The sequence below is a fragment of the Crinia signifera genome, chromosome 3 (genome assembly GCF_055691185.1).
Source record: "Crinia signifera chromosome 3, ASM5569118v1, whole genome shotgun sequence".
NCBI lineage: Eukaryota > Metazoa > Chordata > Amphibia > Anura > Myobatrachidae > Crinia > Crinia signifera.
The window spans coordinates 10,947,726-10,969,231 of NC_139219.1; the positions used below are offsets into that span (position 1 = coordinate 10,947,726).

At 45.9% G+C, this 21,506-nt stretch overlaps 1 protein-coding gene across 21 annotated transcripts in view; it reads left to right on the plus strand.

The window, feature by feature from the left end:
* The window catches only part of NRXN1 (neurexin 1), a 1,139,759-nt gene that overhangs the window by 595,981 nt on the left and 522,272 nt on the right, over positions 1-21,506 (plus strand). For all 21 annotated transcript variants that reach the window (XM_083175246.1, XM_083175248.1, XM_083175250.1 and 18 more), the window contains 2 exons: positions 1,939-2,320; positions 7,021-7,211. In XM_083175246.1, coding sequence (XP_083031372.1) covers positions 1,939-2,320; positions 7,021-7,211 — 573 coding nt within the window. The remainder of the gene's footprint in view (positions 1-1,938; positions 2,321-7,020; positions 7,212-21,506) is intronic.

Genomic DNA, 21,506 nt, shown 5'->3' on the forward strand with positions numbered 1-21,506 from the left:
TCTACAGTCATTAGGTCGACCCCACTAGGTCGACTGGCAGGAAGGTTGACCTGACTTAAGGTCGACATGGGCCAAGGTCGACATGACTTAAGGTCGAATTTGCATAAAGGTCGACATGAGGAAGGTCAACTGGTCATAAGGTCGACATGGGGTTTTTCACTGTTTTTTGAGCCGACATGTGCCGACAGGCGGTATTTCATGCCCTACCATCCACTAGGGCGTGGAGGAGGTTATTAAAGCTGTTGCGAGCGAAGCGAGCCACCGTGCCCGATGCATTGCGAGCGATGCAAGGGCCCGATTCTCATTGCCAACTGTGTCCATGTTGACTGTGTCGACATTCGGATAAAAAAAACCCTGTGAAAAACCCATGTGGACCTTATGACCAGTCGACCTTCCTCATGTCGACCTTTATGCAAATTCGACCTTAAGTCATGTCGACCTTAAATCAGGTCGACCTTCCAGCCAGTCAACCTAATGGGGTCGACCTAATGACTGTAGAGCTAAGTTCATTCTGACAGATGTACCGATTCCATAATTGATCATAAATAATTTGTATTGGTCCTGGACCACCGACCCAGGGCACCCCAGGAAGCCGCGGCACACAGTTTGGGAACCAATGCTTTAAGCAATGAAAAAAGTGAAGTTGACCAGTGGGGAAATGCCCGCGGCAACCAACTGGTTTCTTCATATCATTTTCAAACTATAAACTATTTTCCTTTTTTTATTATTAATTTGTTTATGGTTCCTTTACAATCCTTTAACTGACTGAAGCATTCTGGGAATCAAGACAGGAAATAATATAAATAATGTCTCACTGTTTTTTTCCCTCTTGCCTATACCCCTTACATTAGGGATGAGTGCGGACCCTCGTGTTTTGGTTTTAGCTTTTTGGAAAGTGTTTTGACTTGGATTTGGATGCAGATCTTTAAAAAAAAAAAAAATCAGCTAAAATCATGTAATTTTTACCTATGTTTGTTCAAATAGTATTAATAATACCCATAACATTAATTTCCAGCCATTTCCAGTCAATTTTGCCAACCAAATTGGCACCTGAAAAATGTCAAAAATGTAATCCAAAACACCAAAATTTGGATTTCAAATCCAATATTTGTATGTTCGCAGCCTAGCCAACATGTAAATGCCACCCACCGGCCAACCGCCCGCCTCGCCGCGTGAATCCCAGCATTTGCATGCGGGGGGAGGTTTATACTTACACATGCCCTCGCATGTGGGCGCACGAGTGAAAAATCATTTGACGGTCGCCTACCAATGAATGTTTTTTTTTTTTTCCTGTTTGCAAATAAAAATCAGTCTATACTGACTTTTATTTCCGATGGAGATGGCCGAAAATGAGGCGGGCGCTGTCATGTGATGTCAGCCACCAGCCCAGCGTTTTCATGGGGAAAAAGTTGTACGTTCCCCTGCCCCAGTGCCCTGACCTCCTCCTTCCCTCACTCAACAAAACGAACGCTTTGGCGAATGTGATACTCACCAAAGATGTTCGCACAGGGGGTCTGTACATCCGCACATTCGTGCATGTGCAGTTCTCCGCCAGCCTTGAATCAGGCCCTTGGTTCGATCCACTAAATTGAGTGAGGTTTTTTTTTAAACTGATATGCACATCTTTACCTTATACATACCCAGGGTGGCACACTACTTTTGTTTACAATTATTGAGGAAGAGATCTATGAAAACTTATGGAGAGCTAAAGTGGAGAGAGAGGTAAAGCACCAAATAATCAGCCATGTTTCAAACACAGCCTTAACAGGACAGTTAACATTACAGTTATAATCTCATTGGTTTGTACTTTCTCTCTTTCCACTTAAAATCCCCCCAATATGAAAATTTGAATATAGAAATATATATATTCAACAAATCAGTGGTATACAAACATTGTAAAAGTGAATCTAACAACACAATCTTTATTTCTCACTACAGGTCAGATGGCCGGGGACCACACAAGACTAGAGTTCCACAACATTGAAACCGGGATAATAACTGAGCGGCGCTACCTCTCGGCCGTCCCTTCAAATTTTATTGGTCATCTACAGAGCTTATCGTTCAATGGCATGGCCTATATCGACTTGTGCAAAAACGGAGACATCGATTACTGTGAACTGAATGCCCGCTTCGGTTTCAGAAACATCATTGCTGACCCAGTCACCTTCAAGACGAAAGCCAGCTATGTGGCCCTGGCCACGCTGCAAGCTTACACCTCAATGCACCTCTTCTTCCAGTTCAAGACCACATCTCCCGATGGCCTGATTCTGTATAACAGTGGCGATGGAAATGACTTTATTGTAGTTGAATTGGTTAAAGGGTAAGTTCGGTGCCATTATTGTAGATTGTTTCACTATTGACAATGACAATGAATTAATGTCCAGAATACCTAAGTAAATTCAACTTTAAGAAGTTATCCCAACATGTTTGAGTAAAGTAAAAATGATCATGTGTACATTAAGGGGGGGATTTATCAAAGTTTGGAGAAAGAACACATATGGAGCAGCTCTCAATGGAACTGCTCCTGGCGATAGAATTGCCAATCGCCGCCCGTGCCAGCTGACAGGCGCTCCATCTGTACATGGAGGGAATATAAAGTACCAACCAATCAGGTGCTCACGTTGCAGGCTGTGTTTGAAAAATGTCAGTGAGGATCAGATTGGTTGGAACTATGGGCCTGACTCATACCCGCTCACAGTGTGCTGGATTGGCCCCTTTGTGGTTTGCACATGTGCAATTATGTACATGTGCAAACCTCGAGAGCGAACGGCTTCGGAGAGTTTCACACTGGCTAAGTCGTTTGCTCCAAATGGGGCGGAGGCAGACACAGGGCCGGAGCAGGGTGTCCCATTAAAAATGCTGGTGTTCCCCTGGAAACTCAGGTGGGCTGATGCCTGCTTGGTGCCGGCGGCTGACGTCACATGACGTCCACACCAGCCCTGTATTCAGCGATCTGCGGCGGAAATTATTCAGGTTTAGACTGACTCTTATTTCCGAAGGGGAGAGAAATCACCTGATTGTCGGTGACCGTCGAATGACTTCTCTCCCCTTCGCCCCAGTGTAAGGGGGTGTGTTCTTGTACATCCCCTCCCCGAGGGGATACAGGTGGTCTGCGTGAGTGGGAAATCCATGGCCTCTTAATTAAGCTGTACAATTATCAGATGGACAGAATGTCATCGAAACTCAACGCTGTCACTGATAGTACAAATGATGCCCCGATATTAAGCTTCCATGTATAAATGGTGAAGAAACTGGTACTGTATACTATTTGTGTGAGGGTACTGGTCACATTGTCCCAACCATGTTGAGTTAGCAAAGAAGTAAGTGGCCAGAAAAAATTGCATTGAAAAACTTTCGGTACTTGTTTCCTAGCACGGCCACAATCATTGGGATCGTGTACCTTTAAGTTAAGGTACACGATCCCCATGATGGACCCGATTTCCTTTGAAATCAGGTCCATTTTGCTGGCAAAGGAAAAATCGGGGGCATCGCGTCGGCCGGGACCATTAACATTGGTCCCGACGCGACCGACGCGATGCCCCCGATTTTGCCATAGGCTTCAATGTTAAAATATTTTTTAACATTGAAATCGGGAGCATCGCGTCGGTCTTGTGCCATTATAATGGCACAAGATGAGATGGACTTGATTAAGTCCATCTCACATAGGAAAAAATGTGAAATGGGCCAATATGACCCATTTCACATCATATATGGCCCCGTCGTCACCCCACGATAGACGCCAACCCGAAGCGTGGCGAGCGCAGCGAGCCTGCGAGGGGCGGCGGTACGCGTCCTCCGACCTTTTCATTCCTCTACTATCCATGTCGGCGTGGAGTTGAAAATATATAGTGTGGCGAGCGCAGCGAGCCACCGAGCCCGAAGCGTGGCGAGCGGACGCGTATACCTGTGAAGTTATACGCGTACGCTCGCCACGCTTCGGGCTCGGTGGCTCGCTGCGCTCGCCACACTATATATTCTCAACTTCACGCCGACATGGATAGTAGGAGAATGAAAAGGTCGGAGGACGCGCACCGCCGCCCCTCGCGGGCTCGCTGCGCTCGCCACGCTTCGGGTTGGCGTCTATTGTGGGGTGGGGTTTACGTTGTAAAATTTGGGGGTCTAGGGAATATTTTACATTGAATCCAATGTAAAATCGGGTCCCAGGGACCCTATTCACATTTGATTCAATTAAAAAACTCGGGTCGGTCGCGTCGATCGCATCGCATGCGACCAAATCGCATGCGATGCGATCGACGCGATTTTTCCGACACGACCATCCCGATGGAAATCGGTGTGGCCGTGCTAGGAAACAAGTACCAAACTTTCTATAACAGGAATCATCTATTAAAAAGTCCCTTACAGACTTTTTTGTACACGCTACAGTATTTCTTATTGACATAAATTTGCTGTACCCCAAGAAATATAAAGATGATACGTAAAAGGACAGGGAAACCCAGGGTTGCCTACTGACCCCCTCCTTCAGGGAGAACATACTCTGTTCCTGGACTCCCCTGGTAATGTATGATTGCCAGCACCTGTGGTAACACCTTTCTTATCAGTTACCTAGCTCCCCACAGGTGCTGGCAATCATACATTATCCATACCTCCCAGCATGCCCCTCTCCTTCAGGGAGAAAATGCTCTGCTTCTGGACTTCCCTGGTAATGTAGGATTGCCAGCACCTGTGGTAACTGATAAGAAAGGTGTCACCACAGGTGATGGTAATCATACATTACCAGGGAAGCCCAGGAACAGAGCATTGTGTCCTCCTGGAGAGGGGCATGCTGGGAGGTATGGATAATGTAGGATTGCCAGCACCTGTGGGGAGCTAGGTAACTGATAAGAAAGGTGTCAACACAGGTGCTGGCAATCATACATTACCAGGGAAGCCCAGGAACAGAGCATTGTGTCCTCCTGCAGAGGGGCATGCTGGGAGGTATGGATAATGTAGGATTGCCAGCACCTGTGGGGAGCTAGGTAACTGATAGGAAATGTGTCACCACAGGTGATGGCAATACTACATTACCAGGGAAGCTCAGGAACAGAGCTTTGTGTCCTCCTGGAGAGGGGCATGCTGGGAGGTATGGATAATGTAGGATTGCCAGCACCTGTGGGGAGCTAGGTAACTGATAAGAAAGGTGTCACCACAGGTGCTGGCAATCATACATTACCAGGGAAGCCCAGGAACAGAGCACTGTGTCCTCCTGGAGAGGGGCATGCTGGGAGGTATGGATAATGTATGATTGCCAGCACCTGTGGGGAGCTAGGTAACTGATAAGAAAGGTGTCACCACAGGGGCTGGCAATCCTACATTATCAGGGAAGCCCAGGAACAGAGCACTGTGTCCTCCTGGAGAGGGGCATGCTGGGAGGTATGGATAATGTATGATTGCCAGCACCTGTGGGGAGCTAGGTAACTTATAAGAAAGGTGTCACCACAGGTGCTGGCAATCATACATTACCAGGGAAGCCCAGGAACAGAGCATTGTGTCCTCCTGGAGAGGGGCATGCTTGGAGGTATGGATAATGTATGATTGCCAGCACCTGTGGGGAGCTAGGTAACTGATAAGAAAGGTGTCACCACAGGTGCTGGCAATCATACATTACCAGAGAAGCCCAGGAACAGAGCATTGTGTCCTCCTGGAGAGGGGCATGCTGGGAGGTATGGATAATGTATGATTGCCAGCACCTGTGGGGAGCTAGGTAATTGATAAGAAAGGTGTCACCACAGGTTCTGGCAATCCTACTTTACCAGGGAAGTCCAGGAACAGAGCATCTTCTCCCTGAAGGAGAGGGTCAGGTAGGCAACCCTGGGGAAACCCCAAAACACATTGTAATGTTTTTCAGTTGCAGTTTACCTTGGAGAAGAGGGTACTTAAGGCTAGAATGTGAGCCAATCACAGGATGCCTTTTTAGCATTTTTTTTTTATTAAGATTCTCCAAACGATCCAGAGGAATAGGGGACAGGAGTGAGATGGGGGTAGTTGGGGAGGTCTCTGTCAGCAATGACAAGTGAGTACAGTAAAAGTGACAATCAGACATCACCAACCTCAGGCTTGTATCCTTTACTTTCCGTATCGATTACTCTGATAGACTGGATGTCATGCGATTGGTCATTGTTCTAACCTGACTTCCTCTTTCAATGAGGTCACAACGGCTTCTGCCGAGTCCCCCAATGAACTGCAATAAGCATAGTGATTTGACGAGGGCAGTGGTCCCCAAATTCTTGAGTATCAAAAAAAAAAAAAAAAAAATGACATTGCACTTCTTGGCCAAAACATTCCGATGTAGAAATTTAGAAATATGAAATTAATTAATTTTGTTTATTTGTTATACTTGGGTACGTCAACTGCCCCACCGAAGGGTCATTATCTCACACTGGGCGGCCTCCTGGGGGGTTGTAGTTGTGCAAATAATCATAAAACTACAACCCGTACTAAATCAGGCCCTATATAGTAAAATCTTAGATTTATTTTTTTTATTCGCAAAAATAAACCTAATTGCAGATACAAGAAAATTAATAATAATAATTATAATAATAATAATAATAATAATAATAATAATAATAATAATTTCTCTTATAAGCCATAACTTGTCCTAGACCTACCATTTGCTATAAGGTTTGAAATACACAGTATTTTTTATGTAATCATTTTAAATGCTGTTTCTCCTTAACTTGCCACTAGAGGTCCTCAGAGTACTGTCTACAATTTATCTACTTGCTGAGGAGGACGGTCTGCATATATATCAGACTGCAGGAGTTTAGACTTTTTTTTATTATTATTATTATTATTATTATTATTATTATTATTATTATTATTATTATTAATAATTTAAAGCTAAATCATTTTCGATTATATTAATTTAAACAATGTCATCCTAAAATCTATAATTTGCTGAGATTATAGATAGATAGATAGATTACAGTTAACATAAAGGTACTAAAGATGTAAAAGTATTACAGCAAATTACAAGGCTTTATGTTAATATTTAAATTAAATATATATGTATTTATTTTCCAGATATTTGCATTATGTTTTTGACCTGGGAAATGGTGCGAATCTAATCAAAGGGAGCTCAAACAAGCCCCTCAATGACCACCAGTGGCACAATGTAATGATATCCAGAGACACAAGCAATCTTCATACCGTCAAAATTGACACAAAAATTACTACACAGAGTACAGCCGGAGCCCGGAACCTCGACCTCAAAAGTAAGTCCCACTGATTACAGTATATCTGTGAGTGCGAAGACTGGTGTCCAAACAGCGAGGTTGCCCCTAGCAACTGCTATTACTTTATAGAATGTGCTTGTAAAATATAACCTTATACTATACATACTGTACCATCTTTCTGGCTGCCCCCTTCTGGGGGTGTAACTCTGACATAGGGGGCGGGGTTATGATGACAGGACTCAGCATGAATCCCGTCATTGCCTGATGGTTCTTATCACTTTTTATTGCTTGAATGCTTATCCGCAATACATTGTAATGAAGAAAGTATTCGGACTGAAGGGGCGTACACACGGGGAGATGCGCTGAGCGATCTGTCAGGGCCGGTGTTCTCTACTCGTCAATCCTGTGTTTATTGTCAAAGACGGCCGCTAATCTGACAATTTAACGACCGTTTCCGCTAATTCTGTTCCGACTATAAACCATGTTGGATATTGTGGGTGACAGACATCTCACCGGGAAGTCGTCAGCAGCTGCTGCAGAGTGCTGACAGCCACTGGAGGGAGCCGGTAGAGATAATGTCAACTGCTGCAGGGCAACTGCGTGATACAGTCGCTAAATCTACAAGCATTAATTTGACAAGCATTAGGTTGACACCACTAGGTCGACATGCATGCAGGTTGACGTGACTGCAGGTCGACATGCAGGAATGTCGACGTGCAGGAAGGTCAACATGGGTTAGGCCGACTGGGTCATTAGACACAAGCATCAGGTCGATATGGGGAAGGTTGACAGTCAAAAGTTTGACATGGGGTCACTATTTTTTGAGCCGACATGTGCCGACAGGCGGTATTTCATGCCCTACTATCCACTCTGGCGTGTTGGGGGAATAAAATGCCTGAAGCATGGCAAGTGCAGCGAGCCATGTAAGTGGACGCGGTGTTACGTTTCAGTGTCCATGTCGACTGTGTTGACACTCGGGACAAAAAGGTGAAAAAAACCATATCGACCTTTTCACTGTCACTATTCCCCATGTTGACATAACGCTTGTGTCGACATAATAACCCTTTTGACCTAACCCATATTGACCTTCCTGCATGTCGACCTTCAGTCGACCTTCATGCATGTCGACCTAGTGGTTGTCTATCCAATTATCAATAACCGCCAATGCTGCTTCATTGACAGCTGGAGTGGCCACAACTCGGACACACTGCCTGCAGGACCGCCTCTCTCTCCGGGAGACTGATCAGTGTCGGCACCAGAGAGAAAGAGGCAGTGGCTGACGGATTTCCCCTCGGCTCCCTAAAGCGGCTGTCAGCATTCTGCAGCAGTGGCCACAGCCCCAGCATCAGCGCTGATACAGCGGCAGCTTCTGACAGGCTCTTTAAAGTTGACAAATAAGAAAGTTTTCAATGCTGTCGGAAATCACAGCAATGAATAGGCGAGTGCCGGTATTTACGCCGGTGGAAATATAGCCACATATTGAATACCCCCCATTGTCTATCATATGATCCATACCCATTTATAAATTCCAAACATTATCTCTGCATTATTCTAACCCTATTTATAGTCAAAGCTCTGGAGTATACCGTAGTATGACAGGTGAGGCACTGCCTCCTCTGCCTCCCATGACCACGGGTAACTTCTGTAATGGGGGAATTGCACTGGGCAGCCGTTGAGAATAATAACGCATAGACCAGTTGAAGGTACACATCTATTAAACCTCGAATATTGCATATCTTAATGTCCCGCCTCTGGATTGTAACTGATATAATTATTGCTGTGTGTAACAGCCACGCTCAGTTTGAGGCGCACGTTGAGAGTTTCTGAGCTAAATTGAACATTTTCACATTTTACTGAAATCGATTTAGAAAATCTGCTGAAATAACAGAGAGAGAGCGCCGATAGTTTTGCCAAGAAAGCTTTTTTTCCCCTCCTTAATTTCTTTGGCACTTCAGCAGCGTTACATCTTCAATTTTGTTCCATGGTTTTAAAGCAATTTAAATGCAATTCAAGTAAATATGAAACGGAGATTTGGGTTCTGCGTCTCACTTATAATAGCTCCAGTTCATAGTACTAGGCAAATTTCATAACTAGCAAAGATGTACGTAATACACTCAATTCAGATTTGTACATTAGCATACAGTATGTTGCCCATTTTACTCCGTAGCTTAGTAATTTACACTATGACAGAATTTCGGTCAAATCTTGGGGGTTATTCTGATTCACTTGCAAAGGAAAATTCACTGTCAGATGGACAAAACCATGTGCACTGCATGTCGGGGTAGATGTAACATGTGCAGAGAGAGTTAGATTTGGGTGGGGTTTTACTTCAAACTGATATCAGTGTAAAAATAAAGCAGCCAGTATTTACCCTGCACAGAAACAAAATAACTCACCCAAATCGAACTCTCTCTGCACATGTTACATCCGCCACTGGACAGTTGGCTGCTCTGTGCTTCAGTGCTGTCCAGCCAGGACTCCTGGTGAATTAATAGGATACATTGCCAACATTAATGGTGCCATCACTCAGAATGTTCCCCTCCAATGTATAGATCACTGACTGGAGCGTGTTCTGCATATTGCCAATTAATTAATGGAGAAAGTGTGCAACACAGTGAAACAGTGGACAATAACTGCTGTGACTATTCCTGTTTTGAACTAGAGAACATTATTACGGCGCCAACACAAATCAATGTAAAAAAGAAATTCTTAAACTTTTTATTGAGTTATCTTCTCTCTGTATGGCACAAACCCAGACTGGACGAGAAAAGAGCCTGTTTCTAATTAAAAGTGAAATAAACTATATTGTGTTGATTTAGAAATTGGATTTCCTGTAATTGAGCTGCCTGGATGTAGGAGGTAGAAGAGGAGGAAAAAGTTGTATTTTCTCTTCAATCTATTCTTAAAGGGATAGTATTCTTTTAATTGGAAAATAACAATTATGGGATTATTATTATTATTATTTGCCAATCCGGGACGTTTTCGACAATCCTTGGAATTTTCGACACTCGGAACATTGAATTCTGACTGTCACGTTGCAGTTGAAAGAAACTAAAACTGCCTGGGACTGTGACTGTTGGGATGTTCTGAGAGTCAGAATCCCAGATTGAACACCCCCCTTAAGCAGGGTACACACTAGACGACGTGTGTACTCAGCAAGATTGTGGGTGACAGGAGTGGCATAAGCAAGTGCGATGATGCCGGCAGCGATGAAGCACTGTTGGCCACCATGCTGCATTACGCCGGTAGCGAAGCCCTCGATTTTCTTGCATTTAGAGACGATGGAGGATGTCGCTGATGACGCGCGATGTGAACATATTGACACTAAGAAATCAGCAAAATTCCAGCTTTATGGTTACCATCTAGCCAATAAACATATTATTAGGTATAGATATTAGTGGGGCACACACCTACCAGAAGACCATATAGACAGTAACTGCAGGTACTGTAGGGTATACTTTATGTTAATGTATTGTGTTTATGCTTAGGAAGCTAGATGATGGGCTGCAAGCTTAAATATTGTCATCAAATTATGACTGTTGTATTTGCTGTAAGAGGGTCATGGGGACAGGTACCATCTCCTGCGGTATATGGTGAGATGCAGCAACTGAGATGTCATAAATCATTCCAGTACTTTTGTGCAATCAAAATTGAGTGAATCAAAAAACTGAAATAAAGGGTGAGATTTAATAGGATGAGAGATTCAGAAAGTGAGAGATTTGCTAGGAAATATCCAGTTATTTTAAAGCTGCAATTATTTACACTGCAATACCAGTTTGTTTTTGCAGTGTAAATGATTGCCGCTTTAAAAAAACTGGAGATTTCTTAGCATATCTCTCACTTTCTGAATCTCTCATCCAGAGGCGTAACTATAGCACCGCAGCCCCCGCGGCCGTGGGGGGGGGGGGCGCTGTGCATGTGTGGGCGCCGGGGGGCTGTGGTGCTATAGTTAGCCCCCTCCCGTCCGCCCATCTGCCGCCCGCCAATCCGCCGCCCGCAGCCTTACCTGACTTCACTGGTCCCTTGCTGGCTTCATTCTTCTGCTTGTGAGACGGACCACAATAAAATGTCCGCCCCATATAGCAGACAGTTCTCTGAAACTGTCTGCTGTATGGGGGCGGACATTTTGTGTTGGTCCATCTCACTAGCAGAAGAATGAAGCCAGCAAGGGAGCCGGGACGTGACCAGCAAGACAGGTAAGGCTGCGGGCGGGGGGTGCGGCGGGGGGCGCCCCCCATTGACGGCGGGGGGGCGCCCAATTCATAGTTACGCCACTGCTCTCATCCTATTAAATCTCACCCAGTGCATCAAAATAAATCCTTGAAGTCTGACTATAACTTAACACAGGATAACTCCTAACTCGCTAGAAAAATAACAAAATAAAGCAGACCAGTCACAGTCTGTAGTGTTTAGAAGAAGCAGATTTTCTACCTCATAGAGAAATGCATAGTCTCCTTTCCCCCGACAACTTTCAGTCTGGCGGCCTTTTCACAAACCCCCACATCTGGAGTTACTGATTAGCATTCTGTGAGGCTAACAGCCCAAAGACCCGAAATGGGCCTCCTGGATGGTAAACCCTCTTCAACTATCCAACCCCAGGACCCTATACCGGTTCTTATAAAGAGCCCAATGGCTCACAGCTGAACCAGCAAGTCTCCTGGGGTTTTTAAAAAACATATGTGAGAAACATGGGGGAAATATACTGTACCTGCCATCCGTCACCATACCACTATAACAATACACTTGCTGTATATCATTGCTAACCCTTATAGCAAAACTCATTTTGTGTTGTATGCATGTATGATCTTAATACAATTAATTACTGGTGCCAGCTGTGTTTATTAATTAATTCATTAATTAATAAATACAGCTGGCACCATGTACAATATAGTTCGGGCATATTTCTGTTTTGTTCCATAGACTGACACGCCTGAATTAATATTAGTTTTTGTCACTCTCTAACTTTTATAGCTACAACTAATAAAAGTCCATCAAATGATGGCTTCTGTCACTTTGAGCTGTGACAGTTTTTATCCCACAAACTCTCCACCCCACCTCCAGGCCTTATCTGCTACTACCTCCAAGCTCTATCTTCACAGCTCCCTCTCTCCATACCCAGCAAGAGTGAAACAGATCACTGTCCCATGATCCCCCCCCCTCCACCCACCTATGTGCAGCAGCGGCGCCGGAGATCTCGGCAGTGAGGGCTGGGAGCTTGATGTAGCGCTATTTGCCGCCGGGTGAAAAACGCTGCTGATTTCTAAAGACTGTCCAGATGCTGATTGGCCAGACGCTCAGCCAATCAGTGTTGGTCATTCTTTTAAAAATCAGCAGCGCTTCCCGCAAATAGCACTAGTACGCTACTACAAGCTCTAAATTGCCGCTGCCTGGACAACACTGACCACCGCTGCCCGGATTTCTGCCACCCGCTCCCCAGGGAAGTGCCGTCTTCTCCGTTGGTGTGGGCTCCTAAAATCTTTGGGCCCCTGGGCAACTGCCCATTAAGCCCAATGGGAAAGACGTCACTGATTGAAATAATAGCATAGCATCTGTATGAGTCACATAAAAGATACAAACGCAGGGTCGGCGCCACCACTAGGCAGCTCTAGGCATTTGCCTAGGGCGCCGGCACCTGGAGGGCGGCAGTTCGCCCCTCATCCCCAGCATATAGCTGTCGGCGTCCCTGCAGTGCTGGAGCAGGCAGGGGTGTCCATGCCGCGGGGGTGCCTGCGGCGCTGTCACTGTATAAAGCTGCTGGCGGCAGCAGGGTCCCTGCAGTGAATAGAGAATAACTAGCGCTATGTGCGCGACGGCGCGGGAAGCGCTTCTGGGTTTGAAACCACTTTCCGCACGCTGATTGGCTGAATCTCAGTCAATCAGCGTGCGGCAAGTGGTTTCAAAATCAGAAGCGCTTCCCATGCCGTCGCGCTCATAGCGCTAGTTATTCTCTATTCACTGCAGGGACCCCGCTGCCGCCTGCAGCTTTATACAGTGACAGCGCCGCAGGTACCCCCGCGGCACGGACACCCCTGCACGCTCCAGCACTGCAGGGACGCCGACAGCGTCCACCACAGGTACAACCCCCCGGGCACCGGGCACCGGGGCGCCTCCACCCCGACTCGCCTGGGGTGCTCCGGTGCCTTGCACCGGCCCTGTACAAACGCACATCAGGGATAGTGATCCAACATTAATGTATCAAGCAATCAAAAGAGTGAAGAAGTGGACAAATAGAGATAACCCATATCATTTTTTTATACAGTGTACTTAATAAATACTAATTGAAAGCTGATTGGTTGCTATGAGCAATCTCTGCACTGGTCCACTTCTCGATTTTTACTGCCTGGATGTGTGTCTGACTGTTAGAATCCAGTATTAGTCAATATTACAATACTCTATGTGACCAGCAGATGGCAATGTGAAAATATATTAATCGTCAGTTATCAGGGACCTGCAAACAGGCTCGGTTAATAATAGTAACCAATGTCACATGCCCAGGAATAATACAATTTGCAGAAAAAGTTTGTTCGTCACCAAAACAACAGATGAATCTTGTATTAAGGTCCCGGCTCTCTAAAATAATGAGCAGTTTAGGAGACATTTGTGGTACTCTCCCTGGGGACAGTATTATTTTTGTATATTTAGATGGTGCCCGTGTATTTTGCAGCACTCGGTGGCAGTAGTGCTATCCGCTGTATGCAAATAAGCGGCTCCAAAGAGAGTATAGATTTCTGGGTAAATGCTATTACATAAGACATTACTTCTAGTTAATGCTTGAGAGTTTTTGTTGGGCAATTGTGAAGGTGAAACTGCACATTTTCCTGATCAGAGAACACAGAATACAGTTTGAGCAGCGCAGAATGTCTATCTAGGGACCTTGCAATTGTACCATTTACAAACATTCACCGAAAATGTGCCGCATGCCCTGTATTATGGATGAACAATAATCATAAAGCGAATAGTATGCTATAACGTGTAAAATAAATTGTACCATATGTGTTTAAAGCGATAATAAAACGTGGCACAGATTTGAATAATTGGCATCTCTTTTACAGCCTAGCTAGTGTTTGGATTTTGATATATAAAAAAGAGCATGGAGAGATTTGGCCACTAGAGGGCAGTCTGACAATGGAAAACGGAGTTGCGCTTGGAATTCTAAAAATAAAATTACCAAGCAACAAACATGTCAACTGCAAGTGATTTTATGTAAGGGCTTAATGATTTGGAGTCAGAGTCATTAAGGGTTTTGAAGGTACTATGAAAACATATGGCCAGATTTTTGGACAAGTGAGTTGTTTGTCCGGGATTACGGCAGACGCCGCGTGCAAGGCGTGGGGAAGATTCTATTACATAGCCAGATGCATCATGCAGTATCTTCAGCAGCTCGGTGAACACTGTGATGGGAAAAAAAAGACCTAGTTCAGCATTGAGGCAGCCAGAATTATACCCCATAATGCACTGGGCTCTGAGGGGAGATCAATTATAAATGGGAATTCTCATTTTCAGCTTTAATGGGATAATAAAAAGAAAAAAAAAAAAGATTTTTCCTGACATTTTTGGATAAAGCCTAAAATCTCATAACTGGGCGAGCAGATCAGCTCAAGAATAGGGTGTTCTCCTGGGGTTCTGGAGATTGGCATCCTCCCCTCTCCCTGTCTCCTGGTACTCTTCCCTGTCACCCAGTGTCCTCTCCTGGGATCTTTTCCTCTCTCCTATGGAACCCTCTCCTGTGGTACTTGACAAGAGACGGTGCTGTACCAGCGTTACCCCCCCCCACCCCCACCCCCTACCCCCTCCCCATCTGTACTCTGTGTACTGTATGTGCCATAAAACCCTTTTTGTGCAATGCATGCAAGAGACCTCATTGTTATACTTCTAAGGTGTAGCAAAATGTAAGTAGTACCGTAATAATTATTAACTGCACGTTTATCTCTCCCCTAAACCCGCACTGACTCCGGTACCACCCACAAACCCACCCCCCCCTCCACTCCCCCCCCCCCCCCATCTGCAGAATGTTCTGCACCAACCTGCCCACAGCAGGAAATCCTAACCTGGGAGGTGTGAGGCCGTTCTGTGTTCTGCTGGTCCTGCCCCATATACTGCACCGTCTTACGAAATACTACAGTATGTACACTAAAGGGAAAATTTACTGTACTAAAGCTTCTAGAAATGATATAGAGGTGATGTTGCCCATAGCAACCAATCAGATTCTGCCTATGATTTCTCTATTGCACCCTAGAAAGTGATAGTGAATCTTATTGGCTGCTTTGGTCAACATTACTTCTTTAAATTTTTAGGGGGGGGGGATGTTCTAACATCCGCAGCCCAGTTCTGCCCATCTTCGCCTACATAATTATCGCATATGCTCTAACATATGCGATAATTATGGCAAAGGCCGGGCTCTCCTCCTCCCTGCACCCGGAAGAGGATCTTAGTGCAGGGAGGAGGAGGTCACAGGTCCGGGCAGCACAGCGCTGTGCTGCCTGGACACAGATGGGGGGGGGGGGGGGGCGGTGCGGCGGGGGTCGGATGCGGGGCTGCGGTTGGGCGGTGCGGGGCGGCGGTGAGTCGCGGTAGAAGCCCATAGGCTTCTATGGGGCATCCCCAGATTTTTCTGGAGCATCCCAAAATGCGGTAAATACCCCGATAACGGTTTTTTTTACCGCATTTTTAGTTTAGAGAATCTCCCCCTTAGAAACTTAAGTTAGCCCTAAAGCTCCATATGCACAAAGGGCCTGATGTACTAAGCTTGAAAAGTGATAAAATAGAGAGTGATAAACCACCAACCAATCAGCTCCTAGCTGCCATGTCACAGGCTGTGTTTGAAAAATGACCGGTATATCGCTCATTGTGGCCCTTCTGAGCGATGTTGTTTGTAATATCGCTTAGTGTTAACGCTCAGTCTCATTAACACTGTGTGAGCCTGTGGGTCAACACCCCCCCCCCATCATCTGTACATGCAGCTAAATCTGACTATATCGTCAACGTCTCAATGGGCCTGATTCAGACACATCTATTTGCACAGGGAGCACATTAATTCGCAAGGCAGGATTTCACTCCAGCAGGGCGGCGTCTTCCTGATCGCCGGCCGCTGCTAATTCACACAGCAACGAGCAGGTCTGTATGTACTGAACGATATCGTTAGTGATATTGTCAGTGTGCTTGACAATATCGCTCATGGAGGGAATCGTCTTGTGTGTTCCCGGCTTAAAGTCTTATTTATAAGGACAATCGAGAGAAACATCAAACGTTGTGGAATGTTTTTGTAGACAGTTTAATTATTTCACTAAAAAAATTAAATATATATTTATTTGTATGTGAAAGGAACCAGATATGGAACAATGGGGCAGATATATGACTGGGCGTTATGGGGGAGAAGGGGTATCAGCGCATGTTATGTGCACTGATACCGCTTCTCCCCCATCAGCGCATGTTATGTGCACTGATACCGCTTCTCCCCCATCAGCGCATGTTATGTGCACTGATACCGCTTCTCCCCCATCAGCGCATGTTGTGTGCACTGATACCGCTTCTCCCCCATCAGCGCATGTTATGTGCACTGATACCGCTTCTCCCCCATCAGCGCATGTTATGTGCACTGATACCGCTTCTCCCCCATCAGCGCATGTTATGTGCACTGATACCGCTTCTCCCCCATCAGCGCATGTTATGTGCACTGATACCGCTTCTCCCCCATCAGCGCATGTTATGTGCACTGATACCGCTTCTCCCCCATCAGCGCATGTTATGTGCACTGATACCGCTTCTCCCCCATCAGCGCATGTTATGTGCACTGATACCGCTTCTCCCCCATCAGCGCATGTTATGTGCACTGATACCGCTTCTCCCCCATCAGCGCATGTTATGTGCACTGATACCGCTTCTCCCCCATCAGCGCATGTTATGTGCACTGATACCGCTTCTCCCCCATCAGCGCATGTTATGTGCACTGATACCGCTTCTCCCCCATCAGCGCATGTTATGTGCACTGATACCGCTTCTCCCCCATCAGCGCATGTTATGTGCACTGATACCGCTTCTCCCCCATCAGCCCATGTTATGTGCACTGATACCGCTTCTCCCCCATCAGCGCATGTTATGTGCACTGATACCGCTTCTCCCCCATCAGCGCATGTTATGTGCACTGATACCGCTTCTCCCCCATCAGCGCATGTTATGTGCACTGATACCGCTTCTCCCCCATCAGCGCATGTTATGTGAACTGATACCGCTTCTCCCCCATCAGCGCATGTTATGTGCACTGATACCGCTTCTCCCCCATCAGCGCATGTTATGTGCACTGATACCGCTTCTCCCCCATCAGCGCATGTTATGTGCACTGATACCGCTTCTCCCCCATCAGCGCATGTTATGTGCACTGATACCGCTTCTCCCCCATCAGCGCATGTTATGTGCACTGATACCGCTTCTCCCCCATCAGCGCATGTTATGTGCACTGATACCGCTTCTCCCCCATCAGCGCATGTTATGTGCACTGATACCGCTTCTCCTTCATCAGCGCATGTTATGTGCACTGATACCGCTTCTCCCCCATCATCGCATGTTATGTGCACTGATACCGCTTCTCCCCCATCAGCGCATGTTATGTGCACTGATACCGCTTCTCCCCCATCAGCGCATGTTATGTGCACTGATACCGCTTCTCCCCCATCAGCGCATGCTATGTGCACTGATACCGCTTCTCCCCCAAGTATGAAGGAGCCGAGATGCGCCCCTGTCCATATCGGCGCTGCTATCTAAATGATAGCAGGCCGAATGTATGAACGGTCAGCATCGCTGACCGTTCCGCCCGCTGCTGGTTTTGGCTTCGCCAGCATCAGGCTGGCGAAGCCCTATCTAAACAGCAGGGACAGCGCTGTCCCTGCTGTTAGGTCTGGGCTGCGCTGGGGATCTTGAGTGAGTAGCGAGATCCCGCGCATGCCCAGTGCGGCCCTCCGGGGGACAGAAGATAGCGCATCAGTATTAACTGATGCGCTATCTCCAGGAGGGGACATCACCGGGGGGTGTTAGCTCTCCCCCGCTTCGGCAGACAAGATGTTAATACATCTTGTCGATGTCCCTTCCTGCTTTGCCTCGTTAATGAGGCGAAGCAGGAAGTATTATAGCGGCGCGATAAGCGCTTCTATGATACATCTGCCCCAGTGACTCCTCAAGGGAGGAAAAATTGGAAACAGGAAACCCTAATGTACATAACAAACACTCAGGGGTCAACTAAATTAGCCGCAAGTAGGAAGGTGGGTGAAAAGCTGTCCTTGAACCATCAGGAACGCCACCTCATCTCACCACCCCTTGCGGCCAAATCTTGCTCCAGGTTCACTTATACAGAGATCCCCTGAGCTGGTGCAGGCTGGCGGACAGGCGCTCCGTCTGACCGGGACACGCAAGTGTTTCACACGCATGGGCGTCCACAACAGCATGGCGGCAGGGAGCGGTTTCCCTGCCCATCTCCGCTTCAGTGAGATGGGCGGGGATTGGTGGGAGCTGGGGGGGTGGGCTGCTGGGGAGCTCCCTAGGGCGGGAGGTTTGCTCCGACGGAACAGGGAGCGCGAGCATCTCATGCGTGCGTGCTCCCCCTTCTGTCGGCTGGCGGCAGCTGGTGAATGGCGATTCTATCGCCAGGAGCATCTCATGCGTGCGTGCTCCCCCTTCTGTAGCTGCACTTACACAGAAAATAAGGCAGATTCACTAAGCTTCAAAAAGTGATAAAATGGAGAGTGATAATTAGCCAGCCAATCAGCTCCCCCGGCACACTTTGTCCCTCCCGCATTTGCATGGGAGCGCCCACCGTTTTCACCATGTCCCGGTGCCACCACTGCCCCCGTCCCGCCCCTCCTTTCCTTCCCGCTGTGAACAGCCCGGTGACAATGTAAATAACTGAGGCTGATCGCAATCGGGGTTTGGACATGCGCAGAAATACGCATGCACAAACCTCGACCATTAAGGCAGGGGCCAAATTCAGTCCGCTCTGAGTGAGCCAGAATCGTCCCTTTTGTCTCTTATTCTTACTGTCTCTGGCCTGCCCTCACTCTCTCCTCTACCTCTCCCACCATCTTTATGCTTCTGTCTCCCTCACATTCACAGTTATAGAGGCAAAACGGCCAGCTCTAGTGCAGCATCATCAGAGCATTGGTGTGATAGTGAGGTGGGTGACATATATACATTATACCAGTGCCGCTGATGTCATAATGTGTCAGGGATATTTTAGTGTTTGGTGATTTATCGGGTCTCTCTCAGGCTCTGACATATTGCACAGCCCATTCCATTGTGCATTGCTTTATGAGAAGATTGGAGTTCACTGTGCAGCTAAAGTCAGGTAGAGTCGGATCGCTGACAGAGATGTTCCATTTCTTTCCAAAATATATACGTATATATATATATATATATATATATATATATATATATAGCTGGTCCATGTGAATTTGTAAAAATAGGTGTGAAGATTGGCAAGCAAACATTTTTTATTCATCGTAATGTTACCTTATATAGGAAATATAATCTTTTTTGACAGGAGATATTTTATTTTAATTTATATAACAAATGTGAGGGACGCTGGCATTTTTAGCGGATATTTTGCACATCTCTCAAAGAGACGTTGGCACTTATAGGGTTAAACGACATATTATAATGTAGGTGATGGTATTATTTTTCTTCACCGCTATCTTTTGGTCTTAGACTGAATACCAACCCATTTTTAAACTGTGCAAACTTACCTTGGGCTGGGCAGAACTATATAATGTGTATTAGCATTAGAATGCAAAATTAAAAGTGCAGCGAATTTCATCCAGGCAGTCAGTACACCATAACACAGATTTATAGACCGCTGGGCTTACGGTGAGTAGGTTTTCCTATATACTGTATATCTTCGTTTGCATTAAGATGTCCATTCAACTGGTCAGTATTATTTCAGACTTAACAGAGCGATCAAGTGACTCCTGACCTCAATTACTATAACCGACTGCCAGTGCAATAAAAAACTCTTCCTAATTACTCCAGCATGCATTGATTTTGTCACTATTGGGTGGAATACTAATTAATGATGTCTTCCTTAAACATCTTGTTCCAACTAGCGACCCAACCCTGCTGCGCACAGGTTCATGGCCGAGTGCCGCGTTCCCCCCACGCTTTATTTGCTGTCGTGCAGGACATGCGTCAATGATAAACTCGTTTGACTCCCATATAGTACAGGCCGATGGTTATTATACATAAACCTTCCTGGAAAACTGCACTACACAATAGTGAAAGCTGCACAAAAAAATTAGTCTAGCGGGTTTTCCGAGATTAGTGCGTACAGACAGACACGCTTCGGGACTTTCTTTTATACTATTTAAGGATATGATCATTTGTTTTACTTTGAAATCAATTTTCAATATACAGTATATTTTTTTAAGAATAAAGGCCCGTCCATCACAAAGGAGTTCAACAATTGCATCAGTCAACTAGGTAGTGGCAGCCATTTTGTTTTGCTGAGGTGAAATTCTTGAGTGAAATTCTTGCCGCCTATGAATTCACAAAGAACTAGTGACATCGCTCAGTACTGGTTTAGTCCATGAAATGTCTTCTTCCATAATCCTTATTAATTAAATAGAACTTACGCAGAGTAACATTAGTGTTGCTTACAGCTGACTTTTATCAATTTGTGTGCACTATTGCACAGTGCGCCACACCAAGTAGCACTTTTAGTTCAAGGAGATATTTAACAAGATTGTAAAAGCAGATGTGTACATAGGTGTGTGTGTGTGTGTGTGTTTGTGTTTTATCACTGTTTTATCACAGATACAAAGCCAGGGGCACACATTTTCCACACAGAGGATATTTGGTACACACCGAAGCGATGTGCACCCAACCGATAGACATCTGGCCATGAATAATCCCATAAACACCTGATCTTAATGAAGGATGGAAAGATCACTGTCCCTATTCCGTCCTTTATTAACATGTATTAGGACGTTAGTCATATCAGGGGTTATTCTAGTTCACTCTTTCTGACAAAATCCTTAGATGGACAAAACCATGTGCACTGCAGGTGGGGCAGATGTAACTTGTGCAGAGAGAATTAGATTTGGGTGGGGTTTTACTTCAAAGTGAGATCTATATTGCAGTGTAAAATAAAGCAGCCAGTATTTACCCTGCACAGAAACAAAATAACTCACCCAAATCTAATTCTCTCTGCACATTTTACATCTGCCCCCCCTGCAGTGCACATGGTTTTGTCCATCTAAGAAGGATTTTGTCAGAAAGAGTAAACTAGAATAACGCCCATCATTAGGTTTCATGCGCAGCACATCAAATTTGAAGACATTGCTAGCAACCGTGAGC